Raw genomic sequence first — 20,944 nt, 5'->3', positions numbered from 1 at the left:
TTTACATTAAACAAAACACTTAAACTACTGTAAATTGAACTCAGTAGTTTTGCAACATAAATTAATCAAAAGGTGACTCACCTTCTCTTAAGACTGGTCACCTGATAAAAACTGACGTGTCCTCAAGTGTCATACGATAATTCATTTTGGTAAATTGAATGATTCCTAATTTGGCTTTAGCTCCATATATTACATATCAAATTCACTTTATTATATAGTGCCAGTAACAACAAAGTCATCTCAAAGTACATTTACATAGAAAAAAATGAACTTGTCTCGATGAGCATGAAAACATGAAAAGGAAAAACTCCCTTTTTGAGAAGGAAACACTGGCAGAACCAGGGTCAGAGAGAGCAGCTTTGGGTATCCACATTTGCAGATGATATCAATGTTTTCCCAACGAGTCAAAATATTCACTACTTGCGGTACACTTTTTTGGGAAATGGCTATGTCTACATGGATCGTTTTGCAATTGAGGGCAGAATATATGAACATTGGAGGAATAAAGGGGAGGTCAAAGCTTCAAGTGATGGGAGTATTTATGGTCTCAGGGAGCTATGACGAAAACAACTTGTCGGGTGTCAAGGTTAAAGTATGCCAATGTTACGAACCTGTGTAGGAGGGTTGATGCACAGCATAAAATGTAAGAAAACTCTTTCTCCAGTCTCCAAAACCACATGCAAACAAGGTTTTTCAATAAAAGAATAGTGTGTTATTGACACGTGCAGACTGAAAACAACAATTGTGATTGAAGTTAAATACCTCAAGGTCGAATAAATTAAATAAATTAAGTTGTTGAATGTTGTAGCGAACCACTAAGCTAATCTATCCTTGAAATGAATCAAACCATAGGACATAAACTAAACACAACTCCCTATCTTAACATGAACAGGAGAAAAGATGGATACCAAACAAAAAAGCAGTTCACCCAACTGCACCTAAAAAAATAACTAAATCCAAACTACTTGAAGACACAAGACTAACACATGTCCTCTTTATACTTGCACCATTTACAATGTTTTGACAGGGAATATCATCACCTGGATGGGCAACAACACCCAGGAGGACTTCTTAACCCTGAGGAGGGTGGTCCGCTCGGCGGAGTGCACCATAAGAACCACCCTCCACCAACCTGCAGGACATTTACAACAAACATCGCAGGTTAAAGGCCAGGAAGATTCTGAGTGGGCACACCCACCCCAGCCGCAGACAGTTCTCTCTGCTGCAGTCAGGGCGGCGCTTCCGCTGCCTGAAGACAAACACAGAGAGGATGGGGAAGAGCTTCCTCCCTCAGGTTGTCCGCCGTCCGAACCTTGGAAAATAGACCTGGCAATTCACCTTGTATATACTGTATACTTGCACTATTGACACTGGTCTACCTATATTTATCCATTTATCTTTTGTGTGCCTTAATTTCCTTTATTATTAATATTGTTTTATAGTGTGCTATTTTAATTATTGTGTGTTCTAGGTTTCGATACTTTCGTATCAAAGCCGTTGTTTCGGTGCAGAATATGTACTCAAAGCATTTCACTGCACATTATACTATGTATAATTGTGATAAATAAAGGACTTGACTTGACCTGACTTGTAAACCTACATTTTTGGGACAAGGGGTAGAAGATGAAGTGACTGCTGTCACATTAAACATGTCACTGACTGCTGAAGCTGGGTCTGCTTTGAAGAGAGTGGGCTGATCTTCCAGCTAATCGAACGAATCCAACAGACTGCTCTTCCTCTGACCATGTCCCTCCACCTGAGACAAGACATAGAAATCGACACAGAGACTAAAGCTCTAGCCCACACACAGATTTTCAACACACTGAGCACTTCATCTGACACAGACGGCAAACACACAAGACAAACATAATACAAACAACATGGCCAGGTTTGTAGCAGCCAAGTTGATCACAGTTGCCTCCAGTTGTCATATAGGAAAGAGTTTTATTTGCCAATAACTTAACTGTTTTGACTCTGTGGCAAGGACTAATTCTGCTGATACCAAAAGGAGGTATGACAAAAGAGGAGCAGAGGAGCATTTTGCACTGGTCTGGCCAACACTCAGGGAGCAGCTCTCCATCTGCCTGTGGCTAAAGAGGGCAGAGACTAATAGTCACATCCTGTCAAAGCTCTGCAGCTTCGGACTCGTCTCTCATAGAGACTAGATCAGGAAGGATGGAAATTGCTTGTCTCTAGCTGAGATGTGTAGGGTGGCTTTGCTACAACAAGCAGCTCTTTCTGTTGAAATTGGAGGATCTCACTGAGCTGACTGCATTTCACAGCTCAGTGCTTCAGGCATGGCAGGTCCTTCAAACTAAACATAATGCCAATAAGATGCTGGGTATATGAATGTTTATATAACCTTTGTCTTTCAACATCTTCCTTCAAGTTTGAGTTTTACTGTCTGCCAGTCTTTATTGAGGGTGACCCTCAATAAAGACTGGCATTACTACACCTGGGTCTCCTGCAAAAGATGACAGTGTGTACAGATTCTGGGAATGCCACAGTGGAGATGATCCTCCATCCATTCATCTTCTACACCGCTTATATCTTGTTTAGGGGAGTGGGGTGCTGGAGCCAATCCCAGCTAACTGTGGGTGAGGGCAGGCTGCAGCCTGGACCGGTCGACAGTCCATCACCACACAAACACACAGAGACAGACAACCACACACTCACCTTCACACCAAGAGGCAGTTTAGGGTCACAGATTAACCTCACATGGTAAAATAGTAAATGATAAATGGATTTCATTTTTAATAGCGCTTTTCCACTGCTTGTGGAGCCCTCAAAGCGCTTTACATCGTTAGTCACATTCACCCATTCACACACATATTCACACACCAATGGAGGCTGCCGTCATGCAAGGCACCTTATCCAAATCTAAAAAAAAGGAATAAGAACAGTCAGGTACAAACATCTTTCACCTCTTTGTCGGTAAAGAAGAACCTATAACACAAGATTGAGACAGCAAAATAAAAATAATTCAGCCAAATCCATCCTTTGGGAGCAACTTGGGGCTCGTGTGTCTTGCTCAAGGACACGTCAACATATTTACAGGCAGATATGGGAATCTAGCCTGTGCATGTTTTTGAACTGTGTGAGGAAACCAGAGTACCTGGAGGAAACCCCTACACACACACAGGCCCAGCCAGTAGTTGAACTGGCAACCCTCTCACTGTGGGGCGAGAGTGCTCAGCACCGCGATCCTCTGCTCTCTTCTTTCAACCCCCTTGCCTGGAAAGGTTCAGGACAGCTGAGTGAAAAGGCAGCATTTCAAATCTGTGTGAAGTCCTGAATCTGCATTCTGCACAGGGATGAAGGAGTTGAGGTGAACCAGGTTTTTCATCCCGATTTTTCCCTCAAAGGCAACTGGCCGACCCTGTGCAAGCTATCAGAGCATACTTGAATAAAAGTGTTGGAATAGATTGTTTTATTCCCAAATTAAACCCCTTTCATTTATTTGTTGAAAGCCTAGGAAAATACATATATTTAGCATTTCATTTAGGACTCCACTGTTGCCATAACCAGAAGTTTGTTAACAGTATTACCATTTTCTCAATGTTCTGTCTGGCAATCTGGCTCACGTTGGTGAACTGGACTCAGAATGTTAGTGTGAAAACTGAGAACTAATATTTTATGAATGAGAATATATGATGGACTTTGATTAACCGGTTTGACTATCCATCTATACTTTTTCCAGTGTGGCTTTTTTTCACTGTTATGAGTAAAATGTTTAGTACCCTGAAGAGCATACATCGTTGCTGAATATTTGATCACAGGACAGTTCTGCTTGCTCTGAAACTCTGGCCCAGATTGTTGGTGAGCTCCAATCTCTAAGTTTTGATCCTGGAACCCACCCAGACCTCTCACAAAGGGATAAGCAGTATAATGAGCTTCTTTGTCTAAGTGTTCAATGATGTCTGGTTTTAGCCACAATGCAGCCGTCAGTACAGCGGGCGCTCACTGGGTTAATTAACTTTTGCTCATCTTTGACTTGACCTGGATTAAAATATCATGTTTTGATCGCATATTTATTCATGTTTTGAACTTCAAATGAGGCTGAACAGTTTTTGGGCCTGTTCATTTGAATAACACCGCAAGCACAAAACCAGGCAGCCTTAAAACTTCATTAAAAAGTTAATTGCACAATGTTTTGCTAACTTCTTATTTATAACAACCTCCGCAGCAGTGTACTTTTCAGTACATCATATGTTCTTTCGAATTATCATCGCAGGATTCTTTATTTAGTATCATTCAGAGCCTCCTCTGTTAGCGTAATTTAATAGCTAATGATTAAATTACGAGCAATTTCTCATTCACCGTTTTCACCAAAGTCTCATTCTCATGTTTGATTTTGTTCTTTTGTTAAATATATAAGTACACAGTTAATGCCCACACACATTCCAACCATCCAGAGTGAATTCTTTTCTTGCAGCCCTGATTTGGGAACGCTCAAAGTTTATCCACACATCATCTGTGTGGGACGTTTTGTTTGGGGGGGGGGGGGGGGATAGAGCTCTTCGTGTTCGACACAAGAAGTCGGCTCTTAGGGGCCAACTTGTTTTCCAATGACACATTTCTAGTCCCCACTAACGTCTGTCTTCTTTACTCCCTCAAGCTTTTCTCAAGAGACACGTCAAGTGGCTGTTGTGGTGTTGTCTAGAAAATATAGCGAAAGCTTATCACTGTAATCAGTCTCAATTTTATTGCCATCCTATTTCAAGATAGGCCCCCCAAGAGTTAATGCTGTCACCTCACAGCAACACGATTCCATGCTCAAACCCTGCTGAGCGTCGGGACTGTCTGTATGGAGACAGATTCTAATTTAGCTTCATTGAAAAGTGGGTTAACACCTACAAGCAATTTGTCTCAGCAGGTATGTATGCAAAAGAGAATTTAAATGCAAGACTGACGAAAACATAACTCAAGAATAACAAAGTGTGACATGTAAATAATGAGAGATACCGCAGGTATGTTAATCCCACGCCGTAATACAAACCTCAGTGTCTTAGCGCACCATGTATTCCTTGAGCTGGTCTCGAGCCCCTGAGCCCCAAATATGAATTAATCAGGTACGGAACGCAAACAAATGGGGTCCTTTTTCTTCGTTTTGTTGTTTTTACAAAATAGATTCATAGCAAAACCTAATTTTACAAGTATGAAAATCAAATTGAAGTCCTCCCATCTCTAATCAAACAAAACAGATTACATTGTTTGTTTAAACATTTTATTGCTATGTAAAATTAAAAATCTCATACTTTAAATTAAGGAGTACCACTCTTAAATAATATGAACAAAATCAGGCAGATACAAAACAAAAAATAATATTTGGCATTTGTGAATTGATGTTGAGCTATTGGGGAGAATTCCGTCAGGTTTATCACTGCATCACTGCTACACTGTTATAAATTGGACATTGCAATGTGTGTCACATAAACAATCGTCTTTAAAAATGTCATAATCCAGTGGCGTAGTAAACAGAGCAGGAAAATGACAAAACATGTAACACGGTGTTTCTCCCTATCAACATTTAATACTTGTGTATCTGAGGTCCTATCGTAGTTTATGACATACCAACCGAAAAGAAAAGAAAACTGAACACATGGATTAGATGTGCTAATTATTGGCACACCCGTGAAATCCCTGCACTTGGTGGGAAAAAGGCTGCGGCAGCTCATCTCAGGCAATTTCACTGCTTTTACAGTACAGTACATTTGAGCTGGTGAGCCAAGTCATTCAGTGTGCTCAACAATCTCTGTAACGTGCAACGCATCCTGGTTAGCCGTAACACAGCCATACTCGGTTCGACAAATGCAAAAGTGTCTTCTTAAGAGTGCAGCCGATACAAAGACACAGTAATTAATGACGACACAAAACTTCAAGTATCTTCAGAATGCATCTCCTCCATCTAACCACTACATCTGGGTCTAAAGGGACTAAAATCAAGCATGCAAACACGACTAATGTGCAGCCTCTTTCTTTTGTTGTGTCGTTAGTGCATATCAGGAACCGGTTGGGGCTCTCTGAGAGGTTACAGTCTAAGATGTGGCATCTAGTCGCCTCCTTCTCTCACTGGCTTGGCTTTTTCTACATTTTAAACATTGTTTTGCCTAATAGTTCCTCACACAGTTAATGCATAAAGCATCATTATTCAAGAGTGGTCCGTGCTCCACTTTTCTGGTGTTTATGCAAAACTGCAAAAAGAACAACAATGAAATGACCGTACAAAACCTAAATTGAGCAAAATTTTAGTTACTTAACAGAATGACTTATTGCAGACAGCAAAAAAAGGCATTTTTACATCCACTTGTTTTTATATGAGGGGTGGCGTTGTTGATACCACTCCATAACTGCATACGTATCAGTGTTCAATGCATTCATGAAGTACCTTACAAAATAAATACGTACATAATTCAAGAAATAAAGAAATAAACCTTGCATTTATTTGTTATTCTTTCCTTTTACAGTACCATGACTTGAAACTGTATTGTGAGTATAATACAGCAGTTACAATGAACAGAATCATTGTCTTGTTCACTGGGGTGAGGATACCGGTGGTCTGCTGGTCTGAGCAGGGCCCAAATAAACCAAACTGAGAAACGCCCTTTATTTATCCAAAGTCATCCAGCCTCGCTTGGTTCTATTCTTCCACGAGGAGGCTGGATTGTGGTGAGGCCCCATCCGGTGTCCAGAGCTGCGCTGTATTCAGGTCCAAAATGGGATCGCTAAAATCTGAGTTTGGCTGGGTGGGAGGTCAAAGGGCAACGTGTCAGAAGCAAGGGTTGCCACTGTGACCTCAGAAGTGGCCCAACCTAGCAGCAAAAAGGCTGCGGGAGCGTGGCATGGCCGAAGAGAGGCGGCCAAAGCTGGACGAAGGCCACTTCATGATGAACTGGGAGGTCACTGGCAGCAGATACCTGGACAGACGGACAAGATCAAGGGATGGAGGGATTAGGGGGAACGGATGAACATAATGAGAGGATTAGTCATGCAAAGGTCACAATTTAGAGGTCGGGGTGCCTTAGTGGGCACTGAGACAGCGAGCTGCCCTATTTTCATATATTGATTCTACCCTTTATTGCCATCTCTATTAGCATATTACAACTTTAATAATGGTCTGGTCATTTCAAGGTATTAGAAATAAGAAAATGGCAGGAAAAAAGCAGGGGAAAAATGTGAGATGAATATAATCTGGACTATTTTGTGAAGGGTTGTAATGACCAATCACTGGCAATATTGAACAAAATATGACGATGTGTTTATAACATGGTGGTTTTGAAGGGGCAACCCCTAAGGGGAGAATAGAGAAAGAGGAAGGAGAAGATATGGTGACAGCCCGCCCCACGCTTTAAGCCCTTGCTTCAGACAGAGTGATGGGTGACATTCAGACATTCATGTTTCATGACCCAAAATCGACCAAAAGATGTTTATTATATATTTTTCTAAATCTGTGATTTTTGTTTCGAAATGTGCCATATGTTACTACTTAGCCATCCAACAGGTTAGTGAATATTGTGTTTTTTTAATGAGGTGACTGATTAATTAGATTTTTCATTGTATGTCAAATGCATAGTTTCCGCGTCTAGATTTGTGTTAACATATATCATATATGAGGCAATCATGTATCTTCTCTCTCTTTATTTTTAGGACCCCTAGTGTATCCAAATTTGACCCTTACATTTGTGGTATCATGAACAGAAAATCCTCACCTATCAATCCGCGCCATAGACGTCAGTACCTTTCTAAGACTTTTCTATGACACCTTCCACCGAGACAGAGCAGTGAGGCAGCTCCTGCTAACAGCGTTCCAGTACCTGAGAATGAGACCAGTGTCAGGGTGAGATAGAGTCAAGGAGGGGCTGAACCCTGCTCCCATCTTCCTTAGTTACTGTAAATGAGTCAGATATGGTGGTCAGAGCCATGTTAGATGAGATGATCAGATCCTGGACAGGGTTAAACTGAGGTTTATGCAATTGTTGGAGTTCAGTTCAGGACACATGAGACAGGAAGTTTGAGCTCCAGTTTTAAAAAAATTTCACCATCATACTTTCATATTTTGATATTAGACAGTGTCATACACTGTATATATATATATATATATATATATATATATATATATATGAGAGATACTTGTTTTAGTTCAAGAAGCACAATGGTCAAAAGAGATATTCCCTGTGGAAACGTTTAGGATGTGACAATCTAATCAAAATGGCGCCACTGGGGCTGACGATTACAAAGTGAAGACATAATATCTTCTTTTTAGCTAGTGCCGGGACACCACACTTTCCCTCTGACAACCCTCATTCCTTGTGAAATAGCTCTTGGACAAATTAGCTGAGCGGCTTGTTCTGAAGTCAACCAAAAAAGAGAAGAGAAAAAAAAAAAAAAAAAGGGCACGTCGCTGAGGGCATCCGTTTCAACACAGCCCTAGACCCAGGAGTGTTAGGGAGGATTTAGATTAACTTGATTTAGCCCAATGAGAGTGTCCTTGAAAAAGCTTCAAGTGGGCCGCAGGTATCCCTCCAGCACATCTTCTTCTTCTTCTGCGACTGGACTCTGAAGACCTGGCTCGGTCAGACACTCCTTAAAGTTCTGCACTGAAAGCCCAGGGAGGAGCGCAGAATAACGCTTTGCTCTCAGTCTTTTACATTTGTGTCCATTAGGCAGCTCACAGTGTCATCTTAGAAGGCACATTTAGTAGTTTCATGTGGTGTTTTTTGTACCACCTTTGAATTTACTTCTGCTTTCCTTGTGGGGTTTTTTTCTTTCCGCCTTAAGCGCTTCTATGAAATTCTTGCTATATCCACTGGGACACCATGGATTTGTGGTGTGGTTTTCCTCCTACATTTGATAAGATTTTCACGGGAAACCCAGAAGCCTCGGTATAGAAAATGGCGGGAAAAAAGAAAGAAAAAAGAAAAAGAAAATCAAATATTGAACATCCATCGGGGGCTGAGTGTGTGTTCTTCAGAGCTCCTCTGCTATTCACTTTGAGAATATTCCGCTCATAAAAAGAATCACTGTGGTGGTTGTGGTGAGGGGTGGGATTGAGAGGGGGGCTTCTCATGTCCAAGCAGCTGATGTCTCTCCAGGCTGTAGTTAATTGGACCCTCATTCTGCATCTTCCAGGTTCGTCCTCCTTTTGATCATGAAGAAGGTCTTCGTATGAAAGCCAGAGGGAGGATTGTTCATGCACTTGTGCTTTACTTCAATACATCAGCTGACAGGGAGGCAGACGGATACTATGTGCTCCAGTCCGTACATGCAAAGCCACACTCTACCACTGTTCCTCCTGACAGGCCCGCAACAGCAATTTTGCCATGTCCGTTGAGATGTGACTGCCACGGCGCATTAAGAGGAGGCCAGGCAAAGCAAAACACCATGACTAAAGGTGGCGAAGGAGAGTGCCACGATCGCTGACGCAATCATAAACCAAGAGGCGGAGAGAGGCTTGAAGGTTATCTGCAGCCCACATTCAGCTCAACAACCCCAATTAACCCTAATTACTTGCCACACTTTTCAGACAATTCAAAGTTAATAGAATCCAAAACTTTTGTCATCATGGGAAAATTGTCTTTGGATATTGACAGGCTTATTCCAGGCTTAACAGGAAAGTCATTAGCGGGGCTATTTGGTGACTTCTTCTCATCTTCCCACACAAACCAAAGGCTGTTGACACAACTGATCAGGGCACTTCACAGAGGAAGAATGCTTGAACGGGAGCAAACAGGTGTGGTCAACAACGAGACCCTGCAGACCCAAGCTAATAGTCTGAGTTTAATATGAGCCAAAACGCTGTGCCACTTTGTGGGCTGGACATGTGTGTATATGCACAGTGTGGGGCTTTTGAATTGAACAGAGTCAAATTATCTTTTTAATATTTCTGGTTTCAATGTTCCAGTGGCTGTGAGAGTCAAACTTTAAGGCTCTATCAAAACTGGGCTCTGAGCCAAGCAGTTTTCTTATTGGAATACAAAAGCTGAATAGATTATATATAATACATTTTGTCTTGTTTTATTCTATCAAGTGTCTATGCTTAAAGCCTGCGAGAAAATGGTTTACATTCTAAAGCGTAAAGACTTCACAATCTTCACAATGATATGGATAATTAAATCATAAAAACATCAAGATCCATGGGTATTACAATGGGAAATTACATATTTATTAAAAGCTTTGTTCGAAGGCAGATTCGTGTATTTACAATATATGTTTCCACTTTAACTGATTATTTGGTGTTTTCTTACTGAATCACAATGTGAAGAAAACTAATATGAAATTCACAATCCTCTTGTGAAACAAGTATCATGAATGTGATCATATGTGACTTCTTTGTGCTGTTTGAGTCTAATATTTTTTGTTAGTTTTGTTGACTGGCTTAGAAACTATACACTTTGTGACTCTGTCCAGGAAAGGTCTTATACAACTTAAAAATAATAATTCTAATCACCATTACGTGTATTATTAGAAAAACTAGGTCACAAAATCTGTAGGTTCGTCAGGATTCAATTCCAAGTTTGTGTTTTAATTAACAATCTCAACAAATTGTCTTTAAATTAGCAAACTTGTTCCCCCAACAAGTGTTTTTTACAGATAAATGCAGAGAATACGTTTTGTGACCAAAAAACCCTTTTGACACATACACATATAGTTCTGTGAGCTTATCGTAACAATTGAGGCCTGGGTTTATTTTTCAACTACACCACTGTTATATTACTTTAGGGTAACTACAATTATTCATCCAACTCACGATTTGATTAAGGGCTATCACCTCTTTCACAAAACGTTTTCTTCATAGCACCTCAAACTTATGGTGAATTGACAGAATCGGCATTCTATAAAGCTCTGTGGTCCCATGTGTCCTCTTTTAACTTGTTTTTGCTCTCTATCATATCCTTTTTTTTCTCTGTCCGCTACCCCAGACCAGCACAGCATAAAGCCACCGCCTCCGAGTCTGGTTCTGCGGGTTTCTTCCTCTTAAAAGGGAGTGTTTCCTTTCCACTGTCTGCTACGCTCGCTCATGTGGAGTTGCTGAGTTTTTCTCTGTAAAAGTGCCTTGAGATGACTGTGTTGTATTTGATGCTATAAAATAAAACTTCAAATATATCTGAACTGTTGAAATTGAGGTGTATTCTATGAAAGAGAATAAAGCATGCAAAGTTATTGAGTCTGTGTTAAAAACAGCCCTTCGTTCATCTGACCAAATTTATTATTTTTCTTTTTTTTTTATGTATTTTTAGGACTGTGGATTTTTTTTCCAAACCATTTTTTTTTACATCAGAACTATTGTACATGAAATGTGGGACAACAAGCAAAGTTGTTCGTGGGAACAGGTGAATACTGTGGTATACAATGGTTTTGAAGAAGAAAAAAACCCCTCAGCATATTCTTAAAACAGACACAGTAGTCAAGAGTTGCACTAAGTTTGAAGTTGGCAGAGTGTGAAGAGAGACGGATGGTTGTCATGTAACAGTGACATAACACATGCATGCACACCCGTTCTCTCATACACACACACTTTACTCTGTCAGCTCATACATCAATGGGAAAATAATCGTAATCACTTCTCCGTTATCTAAGGTGATAGTGGGTTGCAGCTGTCCTCAGCATGCCTTGACGGAGAGATGCGAACCACTTGTGCTGTGAAACTTCAAACCACACGATGTGAGTCGAGCCATTTTCTGTCTTAGGTTGATCATGGCTCTGATGCGGTGCAGGTGAGGCGCTCAGTTCCCACTGAGGACACTCATACTCAAAATGCACTCAGAGTGAGATGCTTTGATAAAAAGTGTTGAGTGAAAGACATAGTTAAGCATGTAGCAGCAGCATGATTGGCCTGTGATGTACAGCAAGCTGGCACAATGGTTGCAGCGATGACCAGCAGGGCTCCAAACAGTCTGAAAGGGCCTCCTTCTCCTGTCTCTTTCCCATTGAATAGACTGTTTGCAGGTTTGAATAACATGATATTTGAAACACAGTCTCATGGCTTACTTGAATGTTAGTGAGGGAAAGGAGAGGAAGACATGATAGACTGTTCGGTTTGCAGCCAGAGCAACCATCTTTAGGGCAGGAGGGACCGAGCCTGTATTAGAGCTGTGAGGTGGTGGGATCAGCAGTAAGCAGTGCGTGGGGACTGTACTGGAAAATGGGGGGGTTTAGCAGAACTAAACCAAGCAGAGACCTGCATCGAGGGGCGAAGAGACGGAGGAAGAAGAGGAAGAAGAAGCGGCAGCGGCAGTGGCAGGAGTGGAGCCATGGGTAGAGGTCTGTCCAGCAGCAAATGGTAAGCTTTTTTTCACAAACATATATAGACACAGAAGAAATAAGGAGAGACAGACCAATGCATGCTAAAATGGACTCTGAAGGACACCTACTGCAAATATATGGAAACGTGTACCATATCACGCTGAATAAAGATTTGGAGTCCAACTATGGTCACTTGACTGATAAATTGATGTTGTTGAAAGAAGTGTTTTGAGATATTAATACCAGTATGAACAATAAAAACTTGCATAGTTTTTCAACTGTACACAAAGGCTGCATACTTTTGTAACAGCTGAAGGTTTAATATAGTATGTGCAAAGTGATAGCTTGTTATATATTCACAAGAGTTATGAATCATGTAAAGCGAGGCCTCAGGAAAAAGGGATCTCTCTCTCTCTCTCTCTCTCTCTCTCTCTCTCTCTCTCTCTCTCTCTCTCTCTCTCTCTCTCTCTCTCTCTCTCTCTCTCTCTCTCTCTCTCTCTCTCTCTCTCTCTCTCTCTCTCTCTCTCTCTCTCTCTCTCTCTCTCTCTCTCTCTCTCTCTCTTCTCTCTTCTCTCCTCTCTCTCTCTCTCTCTCTCTCGTAAGGTCATTTGCTGCACAGGCTCATCTGGGCTCTAATTGAATTAAGCAGGCCTCGAGGGGCCTGGGCTAACCTGAGCGCTAATCTGTGGGCCATTATTTCTGTTAACAGCATACTCCCTCTCTCCAGCTCCAGCCCAGCTTTCTCCCTGTCTACAAGCCCAAAGCATACGTGATTTAAAAGTTCACTCATTTTGAACCTGAGCTGCTGTCTCCTACGGGATCAGCCTTAAAAATAGAATGATGCTGATTTCTGCTTGCTTGTTTTATCAGGGGTTTTGTGATGAAGATGATGGCTCTGGGGCTCCATGGAGGAGAGTGAAGAAATGTTTCCTCTGGGAGGTTCAATGAAATTTTGAAATTTCAAATCAACGTTTTCTTGTCTGCATGACACACCCACTCAGTGTTTTTTTATCATAATGTTTTCATTCCAAAGGGAGATTTAGTCTGTCACTGGGTGTTAGTCTGAGGCTCAAACTGCATTAAAACACTTCGCTTAATTTCCACCTCGTCCATAATGCCTCAAGAAGTCACTAAAAAAACATCTAAAACATGTTCTCTTTATATACACATTTATTTTCACTGGTGTGATCATATCGATATATTTTGGGGTGTTTAATATTGTATGGCGTCGTAGTGGCATAGAGGTTAGAGAAGTGAGCTTGTGTTTGTACATTCACAGCTCATCCTATCCCAAGTTATAATTTCCCCAAGGGAATCACTCATATAGTATGTTATTATTATAATTATTAGTATAATTATTATCCTACATGTGATGCAATAAAGTATGCTGTAAATGACACAATGTTAACTGTGAATTATATGAGTGTTTTCTTTTTTTTAATCCGCTACCTGGTTTTCAGGTATTTGAATTAAGACTCTTGCAGAACTGAAGCTGAACATCATACACGCCAGCTCTAAACTTCATAGCTTCAACCTGGGACTACTAGACTGTGGAATTACCTTGAACAATATTCAGTTCCTCTAAAGTACTATCCTTAAGTTCTGCAGTGGGAATGCTAAAAGAATCTTTGAAAATAAAGCACAGAGTGAGGCAGTGTCTAAGGGTTGTGAGTCCTTCTCACCTCGTATCATCCCAATCGGGGCTGAGTCCAGTCAAAGAGCCACGGGACTCGAACACAAACTTGTAGACGACCAACAGACAGTCTCGGCACAGCTGGACCAGCCGGCGGCAGCACTGCAGCTCCTGCGGCGAAACCACCTCACTGCTTTTGCTGAAGATGGACTCCCACGATGAACTGTTGAGCAGACACAATGTAAACTCATACACTGGAGGTGGACCCATGATAACAAGAATTAAAATAACCAACATTTTCAGGGCTATTATTAACTTCAGGCTATAAAAATTTATTTTAAGTGCCCCAAAAAACATATACATTAAGAATCACATAGTTTTCAAAGAGTAAAACTCCAAATAGGGAGCATGCTATGCTCATTTTCTTTTTTTTGATGTAGTATCTCTGTAGTTATTGCATATTGTTGTCATACTTGTAAAATAATGTTTACACTCCCACAGCTCACAAGACTTCTTCTTTTTTTTTTTTTTTTTTTTTAAGGAATTAGATTAATCTTAAGCAGTGTACATTAAGGATGTCAAACATGAGGCCATGGTCAAAATCAGCCAACAAGAGAATCCACTCTGGCCCGTCAAACCACCAATCAAATTGTAAAGATTTTAAACAAAACATTGATAAAAACAAATATATATATATATTAAGAGTAGTGGACAAAACACAAGACTGAGACCCAAATGGAGATATAGGTGATGCTGCCATGAAAGCCTCTCAAATCTCATGGTCCCTCTTCAGTTTAACTCCTGTCTGGAGCACCACCATCCACCATGTTTCACTGATCCGCAACAAGCCCATTTTGAATACTGCTATGTTTTTATACATTAACCTTGGTTGATGCTGCACAGCAAACTGGGAAAGTCAAACACAATTTTGAATAATAATTAAAGTTGCAGCGTAACCACAAATGGATTAATAATCCATTTACCACTGTGCACATATACAAATATCACAATAGAAGATACAGATGTCACCCAGGATTTGAGTGTAAAATTATGTACATCATGTATATCAAGATGACCACCTACATGATAAATACACGTGGCCTCTGTATGCACACACATTTGTATGCACTCCCTTGTGTATGGGCACACAGAAAGACAGACAGGAACAGAAAGGTAGGATGAAACAAATCCAAGTACAGTTAACCCCTTTTACAACCCCGGACATACCTCTGACTGTGAGGGAGCTTCAACAACTGAGACACACAACTCCAGGGGGTACTTTTGATGTCTACCCCTTTCACTTCTTGGTAGGTGGGAGGTGCTTCTGAAAGGGTTCAAAACTGTGTTTCCATTCTTTTGCTCTAAGTCGTTTTCAAAGTCTGTTGAATTCATCTTGCACAATAGCTGCAAGGCCGTTTGATTGTTGTTAAGTCCCTTAGATAAAATATCAAACAGGAAACAGAGAGGAGAAGGGGGGCTTCCCTCGGATTTGGAGAGTGCTTTTCGAGGTGCGCTGCTTTACTGTCTCCACATGACTCCAGGGCCCCCTGTTGGGTTCATCCATGTTGAGGCTATGGCCTGCTGCTGGATGGAGCTTAACAATAGACAAGCAAGCTCGCTGGATCATCTATGGCAGGCTGTGATCAGACAAAGGCTGCATGGGGTGCAGCATGCTGGGGGTGGCTGAAGCTCGGCTCAGGCTAATCCTTGTGGCCAATACCCCTCCACACGCCACTTCCTCCGCCTCTCTTATTTATTTATTCATTTATTTAGTGTTTCACCATGTCACTCTCCTCTTTTCTTTTCAAACGCGCAGCATCGTCCCCATTCCCTTCGATTATCAACCCTCTCATCATCGCCTCTTCTCTGCCTTCCTCCTTCAATGTCGACTGCCAAGGAACGGTGTGGGGGTTGACTTACAACTGAAATTACACTCTGAGCCCCTCTCTGTCGAGGGGAACACGGCCACTGAGCTGCTAAGCTGTGCAGAAAAAAGGGAGGGGGGGTAATATGATATGCTCACACCTTAATCACAGATGGAATTAAAAGCTACTCGCAGCTGTTGGCATGTCTGTGTCGCGTAAGAGTTTGTTAACAAATATGTCTGTTTAAGAGAGCTACTGGGCATCGTTTATTGATTATTGTACATATGAGTAAGTTGGCTTTTGTACGTTTTTAAGAAGGTTTATGTAAAGTTCTGGTTGTAAGCAGTTCAGTGGAGCCTGTGTCTTAGTAAAACGATGAAGTGCACTTTGACTGCAACGAATCATCTCATGGAAGCAAGATTACAACAAAAAAAAAAGCAACCCTTAAAAAAAACCCGAACCTATAATAAAACTTCAGAATATCAGATGACAACCTGAAGTAAAGGAACTAAGAGGCCTTCCTTTACCTTCACCTACCGTTCTCTCTCTTTTTTTATACTCCCACCTGTGAAACAGCCCTGATTAAATTTGCACCCTGACTCCGCAGAGTAACATGTTTCTTTCATGCCTCGGAGCTTTCAGTAAAAGTGCGGTGAGGTCTGGTCGATCTGTCAGTCATTCTCTTTCATTCAGGCTCCATTTTTTCCACAGTCATACTGAATGAAAATGACAAATTGAAGCTACTCTCACTGAAGCTGGTATATACAGGTGAACAGAAGGCTTAAGGACATAGGGAAATTGCTGGTGCATGAACCAAAATCTATGAAGAAATGCTATGAAAAAAATCTTCATCATGGTCTGAAGTGTTGATTCTAAAGATTAGAATTAAATGAACATCCTGATTCATTCATTCAGTGATGATCAGGGTGATATAAAGGTTTTTACTGTCTTGGTGCTCTTTAAAGACTCTGAAACCTTTTTTTCATTATTGATTCTCACATTTCATTTATTATTGCCTCAATTTAAAAAGAAATAGAATGTTTATTTTCAAAAAGAGAGTTGATCAAATCAAAAAATCAATGTGAGTTTCATGAAATCTTTTTTTTTTTTTTATTCTCTCATTGTTTATATCTATTACAGCACATCCATCCATGTGTATGACAAAGCTCCAGTAACATTTTAAAATTACCCATTACAAAATTTCCACATTTTGATTATAATATTTTTCACATAAAGTTATCTTTCTTGTAAAACATATTTGGATAATGGTTTGAATAAAGGCATATAAAGCACTTACACTACGATTGGCTCCCAAAAATGTAAGTCAAAACTGAATTACAACCCCTTTATACACTTAAACGAAACGCATAAATATATGGAAATCATATAGACATCTCTTTAGAGGCCCTTGACACAATAACACAACCTCAATATTTTGCCAAGATTTAACAGCTCTTTGAAGTTTTTCCTTTTTCCTTTTAAACATAACCATGTTGTTATTGTCTGAACCCAAGTGTAACAATGTATCAAGATATGATCCTTAATGCTTTATTTCTATTCACCTGAAATATGTTGTGGCAACTGTTTACATGAAACAATTCATTTAAAAATGCAGCTTCAATGACATTAAATTAAAGCGGTCAAAATTTATTATTTTATTTTTTAAATTGCAATAGAGAAATGGCTTGTAATGGAAAATAAACACAACAAAGAGCATCTGCTGAAAGAAGCTTAAATTATCTTAGGCCTTTTTGGAATAAACTTCAAAATCTGTCCTAAAGATGAACATTAACTGTATGAACTTTCCTTTACGAGATTGTTATAAGCAAGCAAGTATTTTCAAGTATACTTCTAAGAGTTACCAAAAGTTTTTATTTTTTGTTTGTCATTACTTTCATTACATCTGTATCGGATTCTTTTTTTTAACTAAATAGTAGTGGCACTATTTGACAAGTAAGTCTACAATCTATCTAAAGTAAGTAGTGCCATTTTAAGATAAAATGGCGTCTTTTAATGAGTAATTCTTAAAAATGATCTGTTGTTTTTAGCAACACTATATTTTTCAAAACTGATGGCAATTTTAAGTGAAAAAACAACACGGAACTGTTAACTTTGCAAACTAACAGTACTATAACATCAGCCAAATAAAACTTGTCAGGTGATTCTGTGATGACATAAAAATATCATACATTTGGAAAACCTTTTTTTGACAAAACTTCTTGGTAAGATTTTGATATTTAAAGGTCAAATTGGCCTACCCAGTGTTGGAGAAGCAATTCCACAAGCCTTGACCATGACTCCAGAGCATTCGGATGAAGACGCGGTTAAATAGCCGGTAGAGGTGAAGACTCTCGACATCGGGTTCCCTCCAGATTCGTTGCAGTGCCGAGCGCACATTGGTACGCACGATGTCCAATACCTGAGAGACGGAGAGTCAGGAGGGACGAGAGTGACACAGGTTTAAATCAAGAATGTCATAATGACAGCAATTAACGCTTTTCTATTTCAAGTGAAATGACTTGGTATAATATGATGATCCTTTGGTCTTTACCTTAAAAAGATCAGGAATCATACATTTGTGATGTAGGTACACACAAATGCATACGCGTACATAACACTGTCATATCCAGTATGTGCACAGACACATCCTGAAACTAACTTTAATCAGAACATACAAACATTTGATGATAGTTTTGAGCTGTTTTAGCTCTGTATTTATACTTTCAGAATCATGCTGGATTGCATGCACAGATATTCAACTCGTCTTGTATGTACGTGCATGTGCGCGTGTGTGTGTGTGTGTGTGTGTGTGTGTGTGTGTGTGTGTGTGTGTGTGTGTGTGTGTGTGTGTGTGTGTGTGTGTGTGTGTGTGTGTGTGTGTGTGTGTGTGTGTGTGTGTGTGTGTGTGTGTGTGTGTGTGTGTGTGTGTGTGTGTGTGTGAAGGACAAAACGTACCAGGGCAGATAGTGGAGAGTGTGGGACTAATTGCTGCACCAACGTCAGTCTTGGAGATAAGGTGTCAGAAGTTCCCAAGCTAAGGACACCAGCACCAGCCTTCCATCTTCCTATCTTTTCCCACCTCACTACCTTATTTCCTATCTCTTCTTTCTCTTTTCGCCCCGCTCAGAGAGCAGCGCTGTGGCTCTTTTGACTTTGATTCCTTGCTCCTCATTACTGATTTGCCCATCTGACTGTGTGTGCATGTGCCGTGCACAGGGGCAAGATTTCCCCCACAGCAATAGGAGGCGAGCCGGAGACGTGCATACACACTCAAACAAACTGATAGATGAGTAAACACACAGAGATATGTTTTGGTATGGTAATCAGATGGCAGAGCGGTGGGCGCCATGTTCCTGACCTCTGCCTACTGCTCATTAAGCTGCCCCACTCCAAATAAAACATCAGCTCGCGCCGCCACAGCCCAACACACAACCGAGCACAGTCGTGTAGAAAGCCGCGGCTGAGAGATCACATCATTATTGACACGCCCACTGGATGCCATTTCACATCTCGTCCCCACTTCTGTTTTGTTTGCATCCTATTTGGTGTCTCTGCCTCTCACTGTCTGACATAGTAATGATCTTCATGCTTGTCTTATTTTTTGCTTTTTCTTCAAGTCTTTTTTGGGGATTGTTTTCATGCTTTAAAAGTTGTTCAAAAGCTTTCAGAGGAATAGGTGGGAGCGGTGACAGCTTGTCACAGTCACTGATTTTAACAATGTCCATTCAGTACAGGGTGACAGCATGTGATATAGCAAGCAATTTATATAGATTTCCAAAGTTGTCTGGGATTGACAGATTAAAAAAAAAAAAGATAAATGTGACAATACTTTCTGACTATCCAACACCAGCAATAATATGCGATTAATTAGTAAAATGGTTGTGATTTATGCGATTCCCGTGTTGGCTGCATAAATACGGTTGGTGGTTGATACCAAATACCTGCAGTCAACCTGTCTTAAAGAGTGTTGGACAGACAGAGCTAAACTCATGTAATCTCGATTCCAGCGTGAAACTCACTTTACGTTGTTTGGTTGAATCCAACTTCACTAACCAATAGGAGGCCACCTTTGGTTTATGGTATTTCCAGTTGTCGAGGATCTGTGAGGAAAAATCACAACACATTTTTTCTTTTTTCCCCAACATGTACAAAATAAAATGGAATACAGACCTAAGGAGGACTGCAGAAGACATAATGCACAGATGAAGTCATACTTCAATTTTATTTCATTTGTTTCCCAACAATACGCTGTTAAAAACTCTGGCTCACTCTCCTTGTTTAACAGGCAGTAATTGGACCTTGCAGCTGAATTACTGCCACAAGCAGCAATAACAGAAGCGACAGACACGGGCACTAAAAAGACAGCCATTAGGAAAAAAAAAAAGGAAAAAAATTGCACCTTTTGACTTGTTGAAAGTTTTTAAATCGAGGTTCCCTGAAGTTTTTGTGCCTCTTTTAATCTGTCTGTCATGACCTGACCACAGAAAGCCATGCTAGACAATAGATGCATTTTAAGTACTTTCTTTCAGGACTTCAGTACCACAAGAATGTCTCAGAAATATAAGAAGCACATATGGTCAAACTTCTAGACCATATTCCCACATTCACACTCATCCTGGCAGACCTTCTGTCACACTTCAGCCCAGTAATGGAAATTACAACATTGATGGTGTATCTGTTAATCTAATCACTTCTTGGCCGTCACATACTGGTCGGTGTTATAGAAAAGTTCCCTGTTCTGACTTGAGAGGACCATTACAGATGGAGCTTCAATCCCTGGCACAGAATTTGACATATTACACAAGAAAGCTTAGAAAAAAAAAAATCCAATAGGAAAGGTAAGTCAGAAACTGTTTTGTACATTACTAAAACGTCTTGTTTTTTAGTCCTTAGATTGCAGTGTTGTGTCTGTATAATCTAATAAAAGCATAATATTCAAAACATGATGCCATATTTCTTTGCCTTTGACTTTGTACAATACATGAAAGACATCAAATTGGCACATATATTTACACAGATATCGGCTTGTCTGTCTTTTATTGGTGGATTTGATTGCTGGGAAATAATAGAAAAATAAAAGTATCAAAGAAGTTCTGGTCTTTGGTTCTTTAGGACAAAATCCCGATGGTTTATGTGTGTGTTTTGTGTTTGTGTGTTTGAGAAATCCTTTGGGTATTTGCTGTTGTGCTCAAAAGCTGTGCAG

The 20,944-nt window shown here is 40.4% G+C and overlaps 1 protein-coding gene across 1 annotated transcript in view; it reads right to left on the bottom strand.

The window, feature by feature from the left end:
- Window positions 1-6,796: 6,796 nt before the first annotated feature.
- Window positions 6,797-20,944, bottom strand: part of ttll7 (tubulin tyrosine ligase-like family, member 7) — a gene marked incomplete at both ends in the record, with an annotated part of 66,293 nt that continues 52,145 nt past the window's right edge. Inside the window, 4 exons of the mRNA XM_080472700.1 lie at window positions 6,797-6,917; window positions 13,926-14,099; window positions 18,000-18,160; window positions 19,761-19,841. Of these exons, the coding sequence (XP_080328826.1) occupies window positions 6,797-6,917; window positions 13,926-14,099; window positions 18,000-18,160; window positions 19,761-19,841 (537 nt within the window). The remainder of the gene's footprint in view (window positions 6,918-13,925; window positions 14,100-17,999; window positions 18,161-19,760; window positions 19,842-20,944) is intronic.

This window comes from Lipophrys pholis, assembly GCF_963383615.2.
Source record: "Lipophrys pholis genome assembly, chromosome: 10".
Classification (NCBI taxonomy): Eukaryota; Metazoa; Chordata; class Actinopteri; order Blenniiformes; family Blenniidae; genus Lipophrys; species Lipophrys pholis.
This window is presented reverse-complemented; position numbering and strand designations above follow the sequence as displayed.